Source organism: Dissoconium aciculare, assembly GCF_010015565.1.
Source record: "Dissoconium aciculare CBS 342.82 unplaced genomic scaffold K489scaffold_1, whole genome shotgun sequence".
NCBI classification, from domain to species: domain Eukaryota; kingdom Fungi; phylum Ascomycota; class Dothideomycetes; order Mycosphaerellales; family Dissoconiaceae; genus Dissoconium; species Dissoconium aciculare.
Window position 1 is genome coordinate 1,688,237 of NW_022984951.1, and position 15,928 is coordinate 1,704,164.

Sequence of the window (15,928 nt, forward strand, 5' to 3'; positions counted from 1 at the left end):
GTACCGGCACGGGACCCAGCATGCTCCTCGCATTTTCTTTTGATGTAAACTTGGGGATGTGACGATCTTTGAGCTGGTATTGCCATCACCTCAGCTTGTGGTACCGGTGACCTTGTATTGATGTATACAACAAGGGAGGCGAGCGGGGAATTTCACCTGTACATGCGCCCAAGTCGTCGCTTTTCACAAGACTTCAACGGTGTGGTGCTTTTTCTACTTCCAAGGTTGACGAGGATGCGATGAATACGTCTCTACACGGAGCGGGCCAAGGTGACATGGCATCGACCCCTTGTCGCGTTCACATGTAGATGCAATATTGGTCGAGCAAGTGCTCGGCATCTGCACATTTCTAACAGGATGTGATGCGCGTGAATGGATGCTATGGCTCGACCGAGATATAAAAGGTGACTGAGATGCGAGTCCATGGAGGTTTGCTCGGTTCTTCAGCACCAACAATCACACACAACAACCTCATCCGAATACCAACAAGACACCAGCAATCATGAGTAGCTCCAGCAACACCAACAACACCGCTGCTGGTGGCAGCACTGGCGGCACTGTCACTGGCACCACTACCACTGGCACTTCGACTGGCACTACGACTGGCACCACTACCACTGGAACAACGGACGCAGATTATAGGAAATGGGCAACCGAGTTTACGTCTAAGGATTCCGAGGGATCCAGAAGGGTGATAGAGGCAGGCAAGAAATCCCAAGAGAAGCATCAACGCTCCAGAGACAGGAGCTAGTCGATTCGCTGTAGCCCAATGAAAGAGGTGAGGAAGAATTCCCGCACCTCCATGATTGCCATTTGCTAACGAAAGATGAACAGGATTGCCACGCATGTCAAGTACCGTCTAGGTGTAACACCCTGATGCGGGGATGCCGAGAGGGGCCGCAGACGAGTATCTGGGCCAGGGCGCAATCTCTTATTGGCGCAACGTAATTTGGCGGATTGCGGTCAGGGATGTGGTTGAACATGTGAAGACTAGAGCTTGAACGTTGAGCTTAACGTGAATATAAACTCACATCTGTTTCTCTGTCATCGCAATTGTCTGTCATCGTATTGCTTTACCGTGCCACTACATTACTTTTGATCCACTTTCAATATCGTGTCGATGCCATGCTTTCAAACGAGATCCGCAAGATAGAGAACCAAGTGCGCTTCCATGACTGGGCCGACAAGTTGTATTCGTGTCGCAATGAGAAGCTCACGAATTGGGTGACTTCCTTTCATCCAGACAAGCTCGCTTGCCGCCTCGCTCACGATTCGGTTGATGATGACTGGAAGGGCAACTTTAACTGGTGTGTTCGTGTCATTTTCTCCAACGAAGACAGCTGGATCGTCCGTTTCCCGCAGGGTGGTAGGGTGGCTGTACCTGATGAAAAAGTGGAGTGTGAAGTCGCCGCTATCATGCTGATTCGCCAGCATACGGATATACCGGTGCCGGCTGTGAAGGCATGGGGGCTCTCACATGAAAACGCCCTTGGACTAGGACCTTTTATGATGTCCCAATTCGTGGAAGGCGTAAGCCTCGGCGGAATTCTTCAAGATCCGGAAGCAAAACACCGCTCCATGGCCGACAACATTGAAGACAGAATGCTTGAGAAGATCTATCGACAGATAGCAAAATTTCAGTTGCAGCTTGCTTCGCTTGATTTTTCGCACATCGGCGGCCTATCTTGTTCTATGCAACGCGATGACGAGAGCAAGATCATTACTGTCGACAAGCGACCGTTAACATTGAGGGCTCACTCAATATTGAAATTGGGTGATGTCGACGTTCTTGGTAAATGCATCCTCTTAAAATAGTGCGAAGATGAACTAACATGCTTGAGGTCTTTCGAATGCCACCTTTGCACATGCAACGGAGTACTTTGAACACATTACACAAGGAAACATGACACACCTTCGAGAACAGCCGAACTCAACAGATGACGAGGACGACGCCAGGCAAAGATATCGATATTGGACGGCGATGCACAAGCTTGCTCCAAAGGTGTTGATGTCAGAGTTCAACAATGGCCCATTCAAGCTCATTTGTGACGACTTCACACCGGCCAACATGATTGTCAACAACGCGGAAGATCTTGAGATTATCGCCGTCATCGACTGGGAGTGGTCGTACGCAGGTCCACTGCAGCTGTACTGGTCTCCGCCGCGTTGGCTGCTCCTACAACAACCTGATTACTGGAAAAAGGACGAGGAACGGCTCGATCGATACAAGCATTGTTTGTTCCTCTATCTGAGGATTCTCGAGGATGAAGAAGAGAATTCTCCAAATCTGATCAGTGAAGCTCGTCCTCGCGGCTCTTCCTTGATCAAACAGGCATGGCAAGATGGGAGAATTTGGTACCACCACATCCTGCTCGGTTCTTTCCACCATATCTCAGACGTTCCGTATCGCGAGCTGAAAGCTGTCGCACCGGAATTGGACGACCTTGCCAACGCAGTACCTGCCCAAGAAGTAGAAGTGTTTGTCGAAATGAAGATGGAACAACTCCGGACCTACAAGGCTGATTTGCCGAAGAAGACTGAAGAGTACCTGCAGTATGTCCGTGCTTATTTGGACAAGGAGGCCGAGGAGCAATATCAGACGGCACGAGCTATACTGGCGGAGGAAAATGAGGCGGAAGTACAACTTTTCAAGGCCAATCCAGGGGAAGGGGATGATGATGAGCAATTGCAGCTCTTCAAAGCGAAGCTGGCGAAGGAGGCTGACGCAAAATTGCACTTCCTCAAGGAAGCGTTGGAAGCGAGGAAGGAAAGGTCCGTGCCAAAGTACATGGCCATTTTGGAGGAGGACTAGCACCAAGTGATGAACACCGTGATGAGCCAAACGCTGTATCGTATCGGTGTTCAATAGAAGCACCTACGTATTTCGGCTTCGAATGCTGACTCCTCTTTGCAATTCTGGGTGACTTATCACTCAAGTCTTGCAATCTGCTGTGGACATTGGGAGCATGGCATGATGACAGATCCGAGAAATTTGTGTCGAATCAATCCGAGACGTCAGATTCCTGCGCAGCCTCGCCGGCGCTTGACTGTTTCTTGGCCTTCTCTCGAAGCTTTTTCTTGACTTTCTTCTCTCTGTTACGTCGCGTGCGTTTCTCGCGGTCCATGGCATCGTTTTCTTCGGCTACCTTCCGTTTCTGTTCTTCTTTCATGTTGCGGTCGGCGATCTGCTTGCGGACCTTGATCCGCGCAGCTTTGCCTTTGCGCTTACGTGTCGCGGGCGCTGCTGCGCCTAGTAGCTTCTCGTAAACGGCATTTGGTTCTGCCAAAACCAGCCTTTGCTTGCGCGTGCAAGGAAGGCGAATGACTCTCCATGCATAAGCCGACCCGGTCCAAGGGATCTTCGACTGAGCAATGATCTGATCGCCTGTGAAGGCTGATATTTCGAAACCTTGTTGTTTGTCTGCGGTAGGCGCTTGAGTGAGGTAATAACTTTGGTCACGTTGTGCCCGCGTGAAGCCCGGTGTTGCGTCCTGTGCCGCAGGAGACTGGAGTCGAATTTTCGCTACCGGCAATGATTTCTCTTCCGGTCCTGAAATGTCGGCTGATGGTGCGAACAGGCAGAACTCAAGTTCCTCTTCATCATCGGCAGCATTTGGGCCTTGATGGCTCACATCGTCTGGTCGAATATCATGCTTAATGAATTCAAAAGCAGGTTGCGATCTGGTACTGGTGGGAGGTAGATCTTGCTCAGACGACAGATGTGATCCTTCATCATCAGACCGAAGCTCCGATCTTCTGACAATGCGCTCCATCATGCATTTAGCGGCTGACTGTAATCATCACATTTGATATGTGATCAATGTTTCGTCGTACTGATGAATTTGTTAATTGAGCGGGTGAAACCTGCTTGTTGTGTGGTCGGGCCGCTCCGTGGACTTCCATGTAACAAATACAAATTGATGGGCGAGCACCCGAGGAGTGGTGCAGGCGCGTGTACATATAAAGATCATCTCAGCAAGAAATTTAATTCGAAAATCATTATTCATGGGAAAACCAACAAAGAGACTACCTAGATACCGAGCGCCCACGGCAAAATCACTGATTCTGTCCTGGACCATTCGAAATTCTCTATTGCTGGAAAGGTTATCTCAAATTGCGATAGTTTTGAGTCAGATAGATATCTACCAGAGATATGTGCACGCCAGTATGAAAATGCTCTAATCGCCCATTGCTTCATCGAATCATAAATCCTTCGTCATTATCGCCGAGCTCATCACTGTCCCAGCCATCTTCCTCGTCACGTTGTGCCATCTCCAAAAATCGTTGCAACTCGGCTTGCTGTCTATTCTCTAGCTCATCGGGTCGAGCAACAGCAGGACGTCTGCGCGCTCCGCGTTCGTGCTCGCGCACTCGTTGCGCCGCTCCATTGCCATTTGGCATAGCTGGGAACGGGTTTCGCGCTCGTCTTGGACCACGGCGTGCATTGACTTCGACGCCAGGTGGAAGCTCACGCACCAGTTGTACTTGTGCCATCGCTACCTGAAGAGGGACCTCGATATGAGGTGGATCTGGTGCATTGGGAAAGAGGTGTTCGACATCGCGATCTTCTTCTTCTTCTTGCGCCTGCAGGGCTGCAGCAGCAGCGGCGTCTTCAGCTTCGTCAGCTGCCCGAGCGACCTCGATGGCGAGCTGTTCCCAACCTCGTCCGCCCGCAAACCCGCCACCATCCCTTGGCGCCTGACCGTCATCCCCCTCCTCCAACTCCCAAAGCCGTTGAAAGCAGGGTGTGCCTTCTTTGTTGAAGTGCTGATAAGGATTCGCTGGCTCCAACCAGGCGCCACATAAATAGCAGAAATGAGTGTTGCATTGAAAACAGCGCATGTGATTGCAACCCATCGTCTTTTGCACCGGCACATTGCAGTATGCGCAAGGCGATGTGTGTAGTCGAATATATTCGTAGCTTGCCTTTTCCTCCGCACTGAGCTCATTCGGGTCTCGAGGAAAGCATCGGGCGAAGGGACCGTGCCAACCCATGTAGCATACCTGACAGAAGGCGAATGAACATTTTTCGCAAACTGCGAGTCTGTCGGATGGGTTTGGAGGGATACGACTATTAGACTTGTTGTCCACATGTGGCTCTGCAGCGTTGTCGCCTTGCTCGCCGTCTGAGACCATCTCTTCAGCAACATATGCTCGCAGATCGGCTGGAATGGGAGGATATTTGGCAGACTTTGCTGCGCCTTGACACCATGTCCGAGGACAGTATACTGTGCTCTTGTCCGCTTCCAGCCTCTTCTTGCGCTTCATCTCAACAAAGCGACGAACCACGGCCTCGTCAATGCCCATGTCCAACAGTTCTGACGGATGGACTAGGCGTTCTTTCTTTATAGTCCTCCGCCCCTCCGTCGCCCCGGAATCCTTGTCACACTCTGGATGCATGCATCGGACACCACTGATGTCTCCCTCGGTGATGGCGTTGTTGTAAAAGTCTTGCAGACACTGACGGCAATAGATGTGACCACAATGCTTCATCTGGTAGCACATCGTTCCCTTCTTCGGGTCCAGACAGACTCCGCAATCATATGTGCCGGCTTCGAATATTTCTCTTCGCTTCTGCGAATTATATGAAACCAGACCGTCCTCGAGAGCGGACGATAAGGATAGACACCCATTGCCATCATCTGCTAGGTCGAAGCCACGCTCGGCAGCCTGTTGTAGGTGATCAATGTATGAGAAGAGTATCTGACATCTTCCATAGTCTTCCCAGAGCACAGCAGCAGCCTTTTCAAGATCGTCCTTCTTTTCTTGCGGAAGCCAGATTGGATGAGTCGACAAACGCACTTCAGGTGGTGATGACACAGGATAATCGCGAGGGAGTTTTACTTGCAGTGTGATCGGTGGCAAATGAGAGAGGTGGAGGTCATGCTCGACCACTGCTTTGCGAGCGGTAGCAGGCTGGGAGCCCCCCTGAGCTTCAAAGGAAGGCTGGAACCGAATGAGCAAAGGAGCACTGGGTGAGACAGCAAGTTCGATACAAGCGGAGAACACCTCTGGATCGGATGTGTCGACAATCAATTCCGGGAAGATGGCGGCCAAAGATTCCAACTCTTCCCGTCGCTCCTCGTCTTCTGGTGATGCGGCCATATCGCGATGGACGGGCGCTGAGAGGGGTGAAATATGTTACGCCTCTTGAGGCAATGTCGATCATGGATCCAAGCAAGACGGCACATGCAAGAACTTGACCACTACATTCGAAGCGTCGAAATATGCGTACAGGTGACTCGCGCGAGCCCGAACAACGCGGGCTATGAGTTCATCATCTGGACTGTGGTCTTGCAGACCTACCATGGGACGAAGTATTGATATGAAGTTTTGCCGCTGACCTGAAAGACGTTTTGAGAATATGATCTAATGCTTGCCGCAAATATTTGTTCACGTCCAGAAGGTGGCAACTTGCCAGAATGGCTTAGCAGTAGTAGACTACAGTCATGCCATGTCCAGTCACGAAAAAGTATCGAGTCATCTCAGCGCAGGGCTTAATTGAGAGCCGCGGTGATGGCGCAGCGGCGAACATGGCACGGACCGCCGACGATGTTCCCTCATCAATCGCGGAGGGCGATCAGCGGGCTTGCAATGATCTCATTCCCGCGCGCGCCTTGTCGTCACACCAGTGCTGGCAGCAATTAAGAAACACGGAATTTCAAAAACTTGAAGACCGTCCACGGCTCCGGGGCGTCAACTATTCAAAGTATATTTGACAAGAAGTATCATCAATCGGTTGCTGCATCAATTGCAGGACCGCCAAATCTCCTCTCCCGCCCTTGGTCACGTCGATTCCTGCATTCTCCTCCGCCTACCGTCGCGATGGATGGGCCTCCATTGGCATCTCTGTCGCTAACACATGTCAACTACGATCCTAGTGATCCAGTATCGCACCTGTGCGCATTTCTTGCACTGGTACCACAAGCGCTGGTCATCGTGTATGTCGCTTTGATATGGGGCACCCGGGAGATGGAGATTCTCCTCATGTTCGCGGGTCAGATGGGCTGCGAAGCATTGAACTGGGTGCTAAAACGATACATCAAGGAGGAGCGTCCGACGCGTAAGTTCCGATGTGCTACGCCAAATTTCTAGGGGCAATTCGCTAATCCGCAACACGATAGAATCGACGGGTAAGGGATATGGCATGCCATCTTCTCACGCTCAGTTCGTTGCTTATTTCGCGACATATTTATCGCTATTTTTGCTTGTTCGTCACAACACCCGGGACAATTTTCACCAGTCTACAACGCATGTTCCAACCCCACTTTGGCAACGCTTATTGTTGGCACTATCTTCCTTTGTGGGTGCTGCCGCTGTGGCACAAAGCAGAATTTACCTCAACTACCATACGCCGCGTCAAGTGCTTGCAGGATGCGCTGTTGGATTTGCTTGCGCAGCAGCATGGTTTATCGCAACAAGCATTGCCCGGAGATATGGTATTGTGGATCTGTTGTTGGATCTACCACCCTTGAAATTCATCAGGATGCGGGATCTGGTGGTCAATGACACACTTGAGGATGCGGGATGGGAGCGGTGGCAGCGAAGCCGGCAGCGCCGAGTAGAATCGATCAGGAAGAAGATCACCTGAGGCCCATCACTCGTCTGAATTGATATTTTCAGCTAAAGGGTGGAATAATTCCGGCTGCAATCTAGCGTAACTCGAACGTCCATCGGAAGGCTCGACATTGACCTGATGGATCATTTCTCGCTGTTCTCATGCGCAAAGATGTTGAAGCTAGAGCTTCACAATTTCATATCGTATTCAAGGGGCCGCAAGTACGGCGTAGATTTGATCTTATATCGGAGGCAAAGAATGTTCATAGAACGTCCAAGATGATGCCGATGAGTTCTTCAAACTCAGCGCGTCCAGCCATGCTCTCGGCGCCATTTTCGAGGCCCAAACCAACAATAAGCAATCGTGCCTCGGAGGGTCGTTTTGTCAGAATGGCACTGGCAATAGTTGTCGCTAGTGTCTGGCCAAGAACTTCATCGCCCTGTCTCGTTCCGCCGAGAACTGTGGTTGCCGTGAGATGGGTCATCGGCAGTAAGCTGTTCTCAGTATCCATCGTCAATAGCGGCCCTGGGTCCATAGGATTCGATGACGAAGTAGCCAGGGGTACATGAACCCAATGTGAAAGTCTGCCGGCCTGGGAAATTGTGACCATGATTTTGTCTGAGAAGCTGATCGTCATGGCTTCAGTGACTACATTGTTGACCTTCCGTGACGTGGACTGCGTCTGAGCTGGGAAGGCTTGTATTGACGCCATCGCAACCTATTGCGTTAGAGATGAAGTCGCAGCAGAACGGCTCTGAATGATGATTCAAGACGGCGATCCTTTTTCGGAGAAGTTCAGTTATGAAGAGATAGCTCAAAAAAATACCTGACGGGATCATGCCTGCTAATGGTACAAAACTATTTGTGCTCTTGAGTTATCCACACCTGCATCTATGTCAAACTATACTTGGGTACATCCGGGCAGCCGCGAGGATCTGACGCTAACAATTATCTACATTTCGGAGGAAGGTCACGCGAGGGCATCCAAATAATTTTCGAGATGCAAATCAAACTTGCATCACTCAATCGCAATGCCGCCGAAATTTGTTCCACGCGAACGAAAGCACAGGAAAATCGCACGTCAGAAGGAAGCAGAATCGGCAGCGCAAGATGCCGGTGAAGTCCCTCAAGAAGTCACCGGGAAAAAGAAAAAGAGGTTGCAAAAGTACATAGAGACAAAGCTCAAGAAGGAAGAGAATCTTGAATTGCTCAAAAAACTTGCGGCCCACAAAGTCGACACGAGTCTGCTTCAGAGTGCAAAAAAACTTGGTCGCGTACATGAGAACAAGAGAGAGCGATTTCAACGGGCACTGAAGGAACGCGCGGCTGGTATAGATGTCAATGGAGATCAGGACGACATTCTGCTGGAGGAGCGAGCGACAGACCTGTATGATTCGATACCTGATAAAGTTTTCAATCACCATGAATCGCGAGCTGCTGTAGCAAATGAATCGACTCTTCCACCAGCGTCAACACAAGGCTTCGGTCTCGGTTTGAAACGTCCCTTAGAAGTAGATGAGGCTGGACTGCCAGTCATAAAGCGACGTAAGCGACGAAAGCCACAGCCGAAATTATCATCAGCACCAGCTGCGCACGATAGTGATAATTCAGACGGCCCGTCAAATGCTGAGGATGACCCAGAAGACGAGTGGAATGGATTTGACTCAGGCGCAGAAGAGGATAGCACAGCATCGGACAAATTTCAGGCGAATGTGAGCCCAGGGGCGGAGGCAGACTCTGACAATGAGTCCGACAACAACTCCGAGTCATCAGAGGCCGCAGCGGGAGATTCAGACGAAGAAGCTGAAGCAAGCGACGAAACATCTCCCACAGCTTCGGATGCGGACTCAGACGTTGAAGACGCGCAGATCGATGACGAAGCAGAGGAACGACCGACGCGACTGTCAGCTTTCAAGGCTTGGGCCAACGTTCAACGTAACGAAGCCATGGACTTCACACCGTCAGCCGTGCCCGTAACCTCAGAGGCTGTCAAAGCCAGCTTCACGCCCCGCGCGCCATCTCCCAATCCAGATGCCATTGCAGCGTCTCAGGCATTAGCGACTGATACAGGCTTTCGTCCTGCTGCCGCCGTCAATATTGCACGTCGTGAAGATGTGCAAAACGCGCGACTGGAGCTGCCTGTCGTCCAAGACGAACAAAAGATCATGGAAGCTGTAAACGGAAATCCGGTAGTCATTGTGTGTGGCGCTACGGGATCTGGTAAGACGACACAGATTCCACAGATTTTACTCGAGAACGGCTATGGATCTCACGGCATGATTGGTGTCACCCAGCCCCGACGGATAGCAGCTACATCTGTCGCATCTCGCGTGGCATACGAACTTGGTGATGAACACGGGAAAAACGTGGCCCATCAGGTAAGATATGACAGCAATGTCGACCGCAACACCAAGATCAAATTTATGACGGACGGTGTTTTGCTGCGCGAAATCAGTCAGGATTTCATCCTGAGCAAGTACAGCGTATTGGTAATCGACGAAGCGCATGAGCGCAGTGTGAATACCGATATTCTCATCGGAATGCTTTCGCGTATCGTGCCATTGAGACGGGAACTACATCGTGAACAACCGGAAAAGCACACGCCCCTCAAATTGATTGTGATGAGTGCTACTCTGCGTGTGTCCGACTTCTTATTGAATCAAAGACTCTTTCGCGACACCATTCCCCCGCTTGTCCAAGCAGAGGGACGACAGTATCAAGTCACAGAACATTTCGCTCGGCGAACGCAGCGAGATTACGTGATGGAAACCATTCGCAAGGTCTCGCGCGGTCACAAGAAGCTTCCACCTGGAGGCATTCTGGTCTTCTTAACTGGTCAAGACGAGATTCAGACTGTTGCAAAACACCTGCAGGAATCGTTCAGAGACAACCAGGATGGATTTCACAATTCAAGTCATGCAAACCCTCGTATTACGAAGCATGTAGAGAATGACTACCTTGAGAACGAAGATAACGACGATTCCGATTCTGATACCGAGATTCACGGCCTTGACGATTATGACGAAGATGACGAATTTGCTGTAGAGCCGGACACAACGGCGACGACACAGCGTGGACCTTTGAAAGCACAAGTACTCATGCTATATGCCGCGCTTCCTCCGAACTTACAAAAGCGTGTCTTTGAACCCGCTCCAGATGGGACGAGGAATATCGTTCTTGCAACGAATGTTGCAGAAACCTCTCTCACAATTCCAGGAATCAGATATGTGTTCGATTGTGGACGCAGCAAGGAGAAGACTTACGATGGCTCGACAGGTGTACAAGAGTATACTATCGATTGGATCTCAAAGGCTAGCGCATCTCAACGAATGGGTAGAGCTGGTCGTACTGGACCTGGCCACTGTTACAGGCTCTACAGCTCTGCAATTTTCGAGCAGTACTTCGAAGAGCATTCGGCGCCCGAGATCCTGCGAGCACCCATCGAAGGGACTGTGTTGCAGCTCAAAAGTATGGATGTAGAAAACGTGATTGGCTTTCCGTTCCCGACGCCACCGAGCACTGAGCAACTTCTGCATGCGGAAAGATTACTCAAGAATCTCGGAGCAATCGATGCAAGATCGGGTAAGATCACACAGGTCGGCCGAGATTTGGCGTACTACCCTGTCAATCCGAGATTCGGGAAGATGCTGCTGCTCGGTCTTCGCAATCACGTCCTGCCTCTTACAATCGCTTTGGTCGCCGGACTTGCGGTCGGCGACCTGTTCATCGCAGCACCTCGAATGGACCGTGCTTCGATGGATGCTGGCGACGATTCAAGTGAAGAGGAATACAAGAAACGCAGAGTTGACGCGGCGGCACTGACAATGGCTCAGAAACGTCAGCAGGCTTATGGGCGCGCCAACGCGACACTCTCTGCCTGGGATGACAATGCAGATGTGATCAAACTGTTGACAGCAGTAGCGGCTCACGCTCAAGCCGAGGAGGACCCGGATAATATCCCGAGCTTCTGTGAAGAGTACTTCCTCCGTCAAAAGGGTATGACCGAAGTACAACAACTACGCAGACAGCTGCACAACATCATGCAAGCCCATGTCAAAGACGGTCGCATCGCCGCCTTCGTCAAGCAGCTGCCCGCTCCTTCTAAGAAGCAAATCGCGATGCTCAAGCAGATCGTCGCTGGTGGCTACGTGGACCAGGTAGCGATCCGAGCCGATCTCCTCCCCTCCCCTCCATCGCTCCGCCCAGGCCGCCGAGCAATCGAAGTGCCGTACCGAACGATCATAGCATCCGCGTCAGAAGTCGACCGCATGGCCCCAATCGAGCAGCAAGAGGAACACAAGAGCGTCTACATCCATCCCAGCAGCGTACTCTCGCGTCTCTCCGTGGCCGAAATGCCCCCTTACATAATCTACTCCGAGCTCAGCCGAGCGACGGCCAAAAACCTCAGCGACGCGCCGCGCAAGACACGCATCCGGCCTCTGACCACCATCGCCCGTAAGCAGCTCGCGGCGCTTGCAGAAGGAACGCCCCTGCTTGATATGGGCAAGCCGATCGGCAAGATCGAGGAGAGCGAGGCGGGTCGTCGGCGGGAGTGCTGGCTCAATGTCTCGCTGCGGGACCCGAATGCAACAGGGACGACCGGATGGCCGCTTGGTGCATGGAAGGTCGCCCAGACGAGGAAAGGCAAGGATTGGGCGACGGAGAAGGTCATTTCCCGTGGGACAGCGTGAGTATCAAGCGGGCTGCCCGGCGCCCGTTTGCGTGTGCGAGGCGGCGATGCGGCCGCAATTTCATGTATGATAGCCATATTCGGCTGTTGCCGACCATTCGATTATCCACTATTGTTATGAAGGTCAGTCGCAATTGAGTGATCGACGGCTTGCGTTGTAAACATGAATGTATAGTGATGCAATGTCCACACGCGCGATGATGACCATGTACCAACAAAGACGTCTCGTATGCAAAAATGAGCGAAAGCTTTAAATTGTCCTTCTATCAGGCTTAAGGTATTACGAAAAAGATGGGGGATACCAGCCAAACACCTTTGGGAAAACCCCACCCTCTGCTGTCCATCGTCTAGTAAAGTTTTCGGAGGGGTCATAAATCATATCATGCTAAAATTATGCCAAAGGGAGGTTTGGTGGGAGTGATAACAGAGTTAACGGAGAAAGGAGAAAAATAGGAGTGACGGATCAGATGCGCTTGGCGCCCAAGATGCCGCTGTTGGCAATGGCGGCGCCCAGGGTTGACTTCAAGTAGCACGCCGCGCCGGAGAGGCTGACGTCGACGCAGCCGGCGGTGGCATCGCAGAGGTCGACGCAGGCTTGGAAGGAGGAGACGCTGGCGGATTTCATGTCGCCGCCGCGGTGATCGATGCCGCATTCGATTAAAAATTTGTTGCCTTTAGGCCCGATGTATGCGGTGTTGTTGCTATTAGGGCAGGAGAGAGTTGCGCTAGTCGCTGTAGGCGTGACAGAGGTATAGGTGGTGGTTGGGTTCAATGTTGTTGCTGTGGTCGGGCCAGCCGAGGTGGTTGCGATGGATGTCGGATTACTGGTTCCGGTGGTCAGCGAGGAACCGCCACTCGCAGAAGAGTCGGGAGGAGTAACCTGGGATGGAGGAGACTTGAAGTAGAACGGGTTGGTGTGGGTGTCGACTGTGAGCGGCTGTCCGAAGTATTCGTATTCCACCTGACGCGTGTTGACCTGTACCGTGTTAGAGAGATTGTCGATCGCACATTGTGTGGTGGTGAACTTACGAAAGAAGTGTTGCCACGGATCCCGTCGATGTTGGCTTGTCCGACCAGACGCATGGTCGAAATCAATTCCTCTCTGATCTGACTGAGAATCTGTTGCACGCCTGCCTGACCGTAGATGTTGGCAAACATTGCTGGTCGTCCCATCCCAACGGCCCGAGCGCCCAGGGCAAGCAGGATCAACACGTGAGTCGCACGTCGAACACCGCCGTCAACGTAGATCTCCATCTTGTCGAAAACCTCGGGATAGAGGCGGTGAACATCGAGGAGGACCTCGACAGCGGTGGGTGTGAGGTCTACCATTCGTCCGCCGTGGTTGGAAATGTAGACAGCGGGGAATCCTAGGTCAGCTAGCTGTTTGATGAGGTGGACATCGGTGACACCCTTTGGAATGATTGGCAAGGTGGTCATCTTCTGCACGGCCTGAAGCGATTCAACTGTGAAAGTATCGCTGTGTCCAGAATCGCCGCCTCGTCCGTAGAATCGAATTTGTCGACTCCGGATGCCATTGATTCCCGTGTTGTCGACGGTCAGGAACACTGCCTTGTAGCCCGCCGCCTTCATTCGATCAAGCTCACTCTGCAGTCTGTTCTTGTCGCTCCACGCGTACTCCTACACATCACATCGTCAGTACGGCAGATTCGCAACCATGTTTAGCGGTCTGTGAGATTTACCTGGTGGAACAAGATTTGACCACTGGACCGAGCAGATGCAATGGTCTCCATGGATTGTGATGAGGAAATGGACGGCACGTAGAGGATGCCTGCAGCAGCAGCAGCTTTTGCTAAGTTGGATTCTGCGCCTCCATTGGCCAGACCAGCTTGAGCAGCTGGAGCGATGAAGAATGGCGCATTGAACTGATAGCCTAAGATTGAGGTCTTGAGATTGGCGTTGGAGACATCGGCTAGGTTGAAAGTGTTGAGACGGATTTTGCTCCAGTTCAGCATGTTGGCCTGATATGTGATTTCGTCGAGAGCGGCTGCAGATCGGAATGTAAGTATATCAACTACAAAGAAATCGTTCATGGACATTCACAACTCACCTGTGCGGTAGTAGGCATAGCTGGCCGGCGACAAAGTGTTCTTGGCCGCGAATTGCATGTCATTGAGATCCACCAGGCTTGACATCGGTGGCGCCCTGCCCGTAGTCCAACCTGATGTATCAAGACTGAATGAAAGATTTGATCGTCAGCAACTTGGTTGTGATCATTTCTGGCGATGATTCCGCGCATACCCAGTGTCCGGAAGGCCCTCAAAGTCGATAGTTGCAGCATATCCCCATGATGCCAGGCCCAAGGCCAGCAATGCACGCAAGGAAGCCATTAGCAGTGAAACTGCAGCAGTATGAGTGAAAGATTGAGCAAGTCGAAAGCAATATAGATTACGATGACCGTTAGAGCGTAACAACAACAAGAGATCACGTTCAACGGGTGCCGGAATGCAAAGATAAATATTTGGATCTGCTCTGGCGCGAGACGATGGAACACATAAAATTCATCGTTGGGTCGCATGAGCATCGCCGACAGCACCAACGGACCGGCATCATACACGATGCGCCCAACATGATCCACGGATTGGTGTCAGCGTCAGCGTCAGCGCTAAGACCAGGAGGGAGGGTACAATAGGCATGAGATCAGTAGATCCGGACTCGCTAGAGGGAGCACACACAGGGAGAGATACGAGATTGACCTCGATTCGGTGCAGCCACTGCAGCGTGCGACGCAGCGACAAGTCCGTCTCCAACAGGCGAAGTCCCCCCGATGACCAGCACCATCGCGACCAGCGCTCCGTGTTGTGGACCCCTGCAGTAGAACAGGGAGACAATCGGGAGGGTAAGGCAGAGACGGCGCACGGCGACATCGTGAAGGGGACGAAAATAGCCAAGCGACCCAAAGAAGCGGCCGTCGTGGACAGGGCGCTTGGCTCGACGTTGCTCCAGCGAGAAGGTCCAATAAAGCACGCGTGGCCGGCGGTCGGAAGTCGGAACTGGGATGCAACATGCATTTTTTATTAGTGACGGAAATGTCATTCGAATACGACTGCGGGAGAATGTGGAAATGATATGCAGGCCGGCACATTTCCCTCCTTGGGTGATGAGATGATGGTCCAAGCGATGGACTGTCTGGGTGTACAGGTACATACAATTTATGTAGGGCTGGCGGGTATCGAAACCGCGCGCAACAGCTCGGAGGCTGCAACGCCGCCCGCCGTCCGCAGCACACTGCCTGGAGCAGAAAATACGGTACTGTACCCTCCGAACTACGCGTTCACGCGCTGGACGCTGCTGTCGTTCCTCAGTTGATCAGGAGTGGATCTTCTCGCGCTGCAAATGACGAGATCACCCACTCGGAAAACCGATAAATCCCTAGATCTGAGACATCAGAATACCGCATCGAACGAATTGTTGAGGTGGATCGGTAGGCTATCGCTGTTCGATGGGAGAGGGTTGCCGGCCATCCATCCCGTCATGTTAACTTTGCCCATCACTAGACCGCGCGTGCATGCACATGACAAGCGTGGGAGACACAGCACTACGGACAAAGACACCACCGCATTTGGGCTGTGCAGAAAGGGAAAATTTCCCTCCACGGCTATCGTCGTCGGCCGCGCAGAGGCGGCGGGGCCGAAGACTCCATTCCGAGGACGTGGCGTCTC

General features: G+C 52.0%; 9 protein-coding genes across 9 annotated transcripts; 3 read left to right on the forward strand and 6 right to left on the reverse strand.

Moving 5' to 3' along the window:
* Positions 1-63: 63 nt before the first annotated feature.
* K489DRAFT_17763 (uncharacterized protein) lies at positions 64-989 on the reverse strand. The gene has a single exon (XM_033599426.1). It carries the CDS (start codon positions 845-847, stop codon positions 380-382), a length of 468 nt encoding a protein of 155 aa, XP_033464517.1. The 5' UTR covers positions 848-989; the 3' UTR covers positions 64-379.
* Positions 967-2,954, forward strand: K489DRAFT_17827 (uncharacterized protein). The gene is made up of 2 exons (XM_033599437.1): positions 967-1,792; positions 1,842-2,954. The coding sequence occupies exons 1-2, from the start codon at positions 1,126-1,128 to the stop codon at positions 2,810-2,812; spliced, it is 1,638 nt and encodes a 545-aa protein (XP_033464518.1). The 5' UTR covers positions 967-1,125; the 3' UTR covers positions 2,813-2,954.
* K489DRAFT_17760 (uncharacterized protein) lies at positions 2,908-3,842 on the reverse strand. The gene has a single exon (XM_033599425.1). The coding sequence runs from the start codon at positions 3,774-3,776 to the stop codon at positions 3,003-3,005; it is 774 nt and encodes a 257-aa protein (XP_033464519.1). The 5' UTR covers positions 3,777-3,842; the 3' UTR covers positions 2,908-3,002.
* A 180-nt stretch (positions 3,843-4,022) lies between these two features.
* K489DRAFT_375587 (RWD-domain-containing protein) lies at positions 4,023-6,442 on the reverse strand. Its single transcript, XM_033603716.1, has one exon. The coding sequence runs from the start codon at positions 6,103-6,105 to the stop codon at positions 4,195-4,197; it is 1,911 nt and encodes a 636-aa protein (XP_033464520.1). The 5' UTR covers positions 6,106-6,442; the 3' UTR covers positions 4,023-4,194.
* Positions 6,443-6,613: 171 nt separating this feature from the next.
* On the forward strand, positions 6,614-7,874 carry K489DRAFT_397746 (PAP2-domain-containing protein). The gene is made up of 2 exons (XM_033606914.1): positions 6,614-7,063; positions 7,125-7,874. The coding sequence occupies exons 1-2, from the start codon at positions 6,826-6,828 to the stop codon at positions 7,589-7,591; spliced, it is 705 nt and encodes a 234-aa protein (XP_033464521.1). The 5' UTR covers positions 6,614-6,825; the 3' UTR covers positions 7,592-7,874.
* On the reverse strand, positions 7,821-8,334 carry K489DRAFT_427834 (uncharacterized protein; the record flags this gene model as incomplete). Its single annotated transcript, XM_033608313.1, has 1 exon — positions 7,821-8,334. The coding sequence occupies exon 1, from the start codon at positions 8,268-8,270 to the stop codon at positions 7,821-7,823; it is 450 nt and encodes a 149-aa protein (XP_033464522.1). The 5' UTR covers positions 8,271-8,334.
* A 255-nt stretch (positions 8,335-8,589) lies between these two features.
* On the forward strand, positions 8,590-12,249 carry K489DRAFT_348874 (P-loop containing nucleoside triphosphate hydrolase protein; the record flags this gene model as incomplete). Its single annotated transcript, XM_033602384.1, has 2 exons — positions 8,590-9,157; positions 9,203-12,249. 2 exons carry the CDS (start codon positions 8,590-8,592, stop codon positions 12,247-12,249), a joined length of 3,615 nt encoding a protein of 1,204 aa, XP_033464523.1.
* Positions 12,250-12,470: 221 nt separating this feature from the next.
* On the reverse strand, positions 12,471-14,645 carry K489DRAFT_375590 (FMN-linked oxidoreductase). The gene is made up of 5 exons (XM_033603718.1): positions 14,508-14,645; positions 14,317-14,441; positions 13,949-14,253; positions 13,278-13,886; positions 12,471-13,224 (listed from the first exon to the last, which is right to left on the reverse strand). Exons 1-5 carry the CDS (start codon positions 14,594-14,596, stop codon positions 12,712-12,714), a joined length of 1,641 nt encoding a protein of 546 aa, XP_033464524.1. The 5' UTR covers positions 14,597-14,645; the 3' UTR covers positions 12,471-12,711.
* Positions 14,646-14,687: 42 nt separating this feature from the next.
* Positions 14,688-15,250, reverse strand: K489DRAFT_375591 (uncharacterized protein). The gene has a single exon (XM_033603719.1). It carries the CDS (start codon positions 15,131-15,133, stop codon positions 14,816-14,818), a length of 318 nt encoding a protein of 105 aa, XP_033464525.1. The 5' UTR covers positions 15,134-15,250; the 3' UTR covers positions 14,688-14,815.
* Between the last annotated feature and the right edge of the window lie 678 nt (positions 15,251-15,928).

Excerpts from the sequence above, each read along its gene's own strand:
- K489DRAFT_375591 (XM_033603719.1), bottom strand. The coding sequence starts at position 15,133 with ATGTCGCCGTGCGCCGTCTCTGCCTTACCCTCCCGATTGTCTCCCTGT.
- K489DRAFT_375590 (XM_033603718.1), bottom strand. The coding sequence starts at position 14,596 with ATGGCTTCCTTGCGTGCATTGCTGGCCTTGGGCCTGGCATCATGGGGA. Across the intron at positions 14,254-14,316 it reads CTATGCCTACTACCGCACAG|CCGCTCTCGACGAAATCACA; the intron begins GTGAGTTGTGAA and ends TCCGATCTGCAG. Across the intron at positions 13,887-13,948 it reads GTCAAATCTTGTTCCACCAG|GAGTACGCGTGGAGCGACAA; the intron begins GTAAATCTCACA and ends TGTGATGTGTAG.
- K489DRAFT_397746 (XM_033606914.1), top strand. The coding sequence starts at position 6,826 with ATGGATGGGCCTCCATTGGCATCTCTGTCGCTAACACATGTCAACTAC. Across the intron at positions 7,064-7,124 it reads CAAGGAGGAGCGTCCGACGC|AATCGACGGGTAAGGGATAT; the intron begins GTAAGTTCCGAT and ends GCAACACGATAG.
- K489DRAFT_375587 (XM_033603716.1), bottom strand. The coding sequence starts at position 6,105 with ATGGCCGCATCACCAGAAGACGAGGAGCGACGGGAAGAGTTGGAATCT.
- K489DRAFT_17827 (XM_033599437.1), top strand. The coding sequence starts at position 1,126 with ATGCTTTCAAACGAGATCCGCAAGATAGAGAACCAAGTGCGCTTCCAT. Across the intron at positions 1,793-1,841 it reads GGGTGATGTCGACGTTCTTG|GTCTTTCGAATGCCACCTTT; the intron begins GTAAATGCATCC and ends AACATGCTTGAG.
- K489DRAFT_17763 (XM_033599426.1), bottom strand. The coding sequence starts at position 847 with ATGCGTGGCAATCCTGTTCATCTTTCGTTAGCAAATGGCAATCATGGA.
- K489DRAFT_17760 (XM_033599425.1), bottom strand. The coding sequence starts at position 3,776 with ATGATGGAGCGCATTGTCAGAAGATCGGAGCTTCGGTCTGATGATGAA.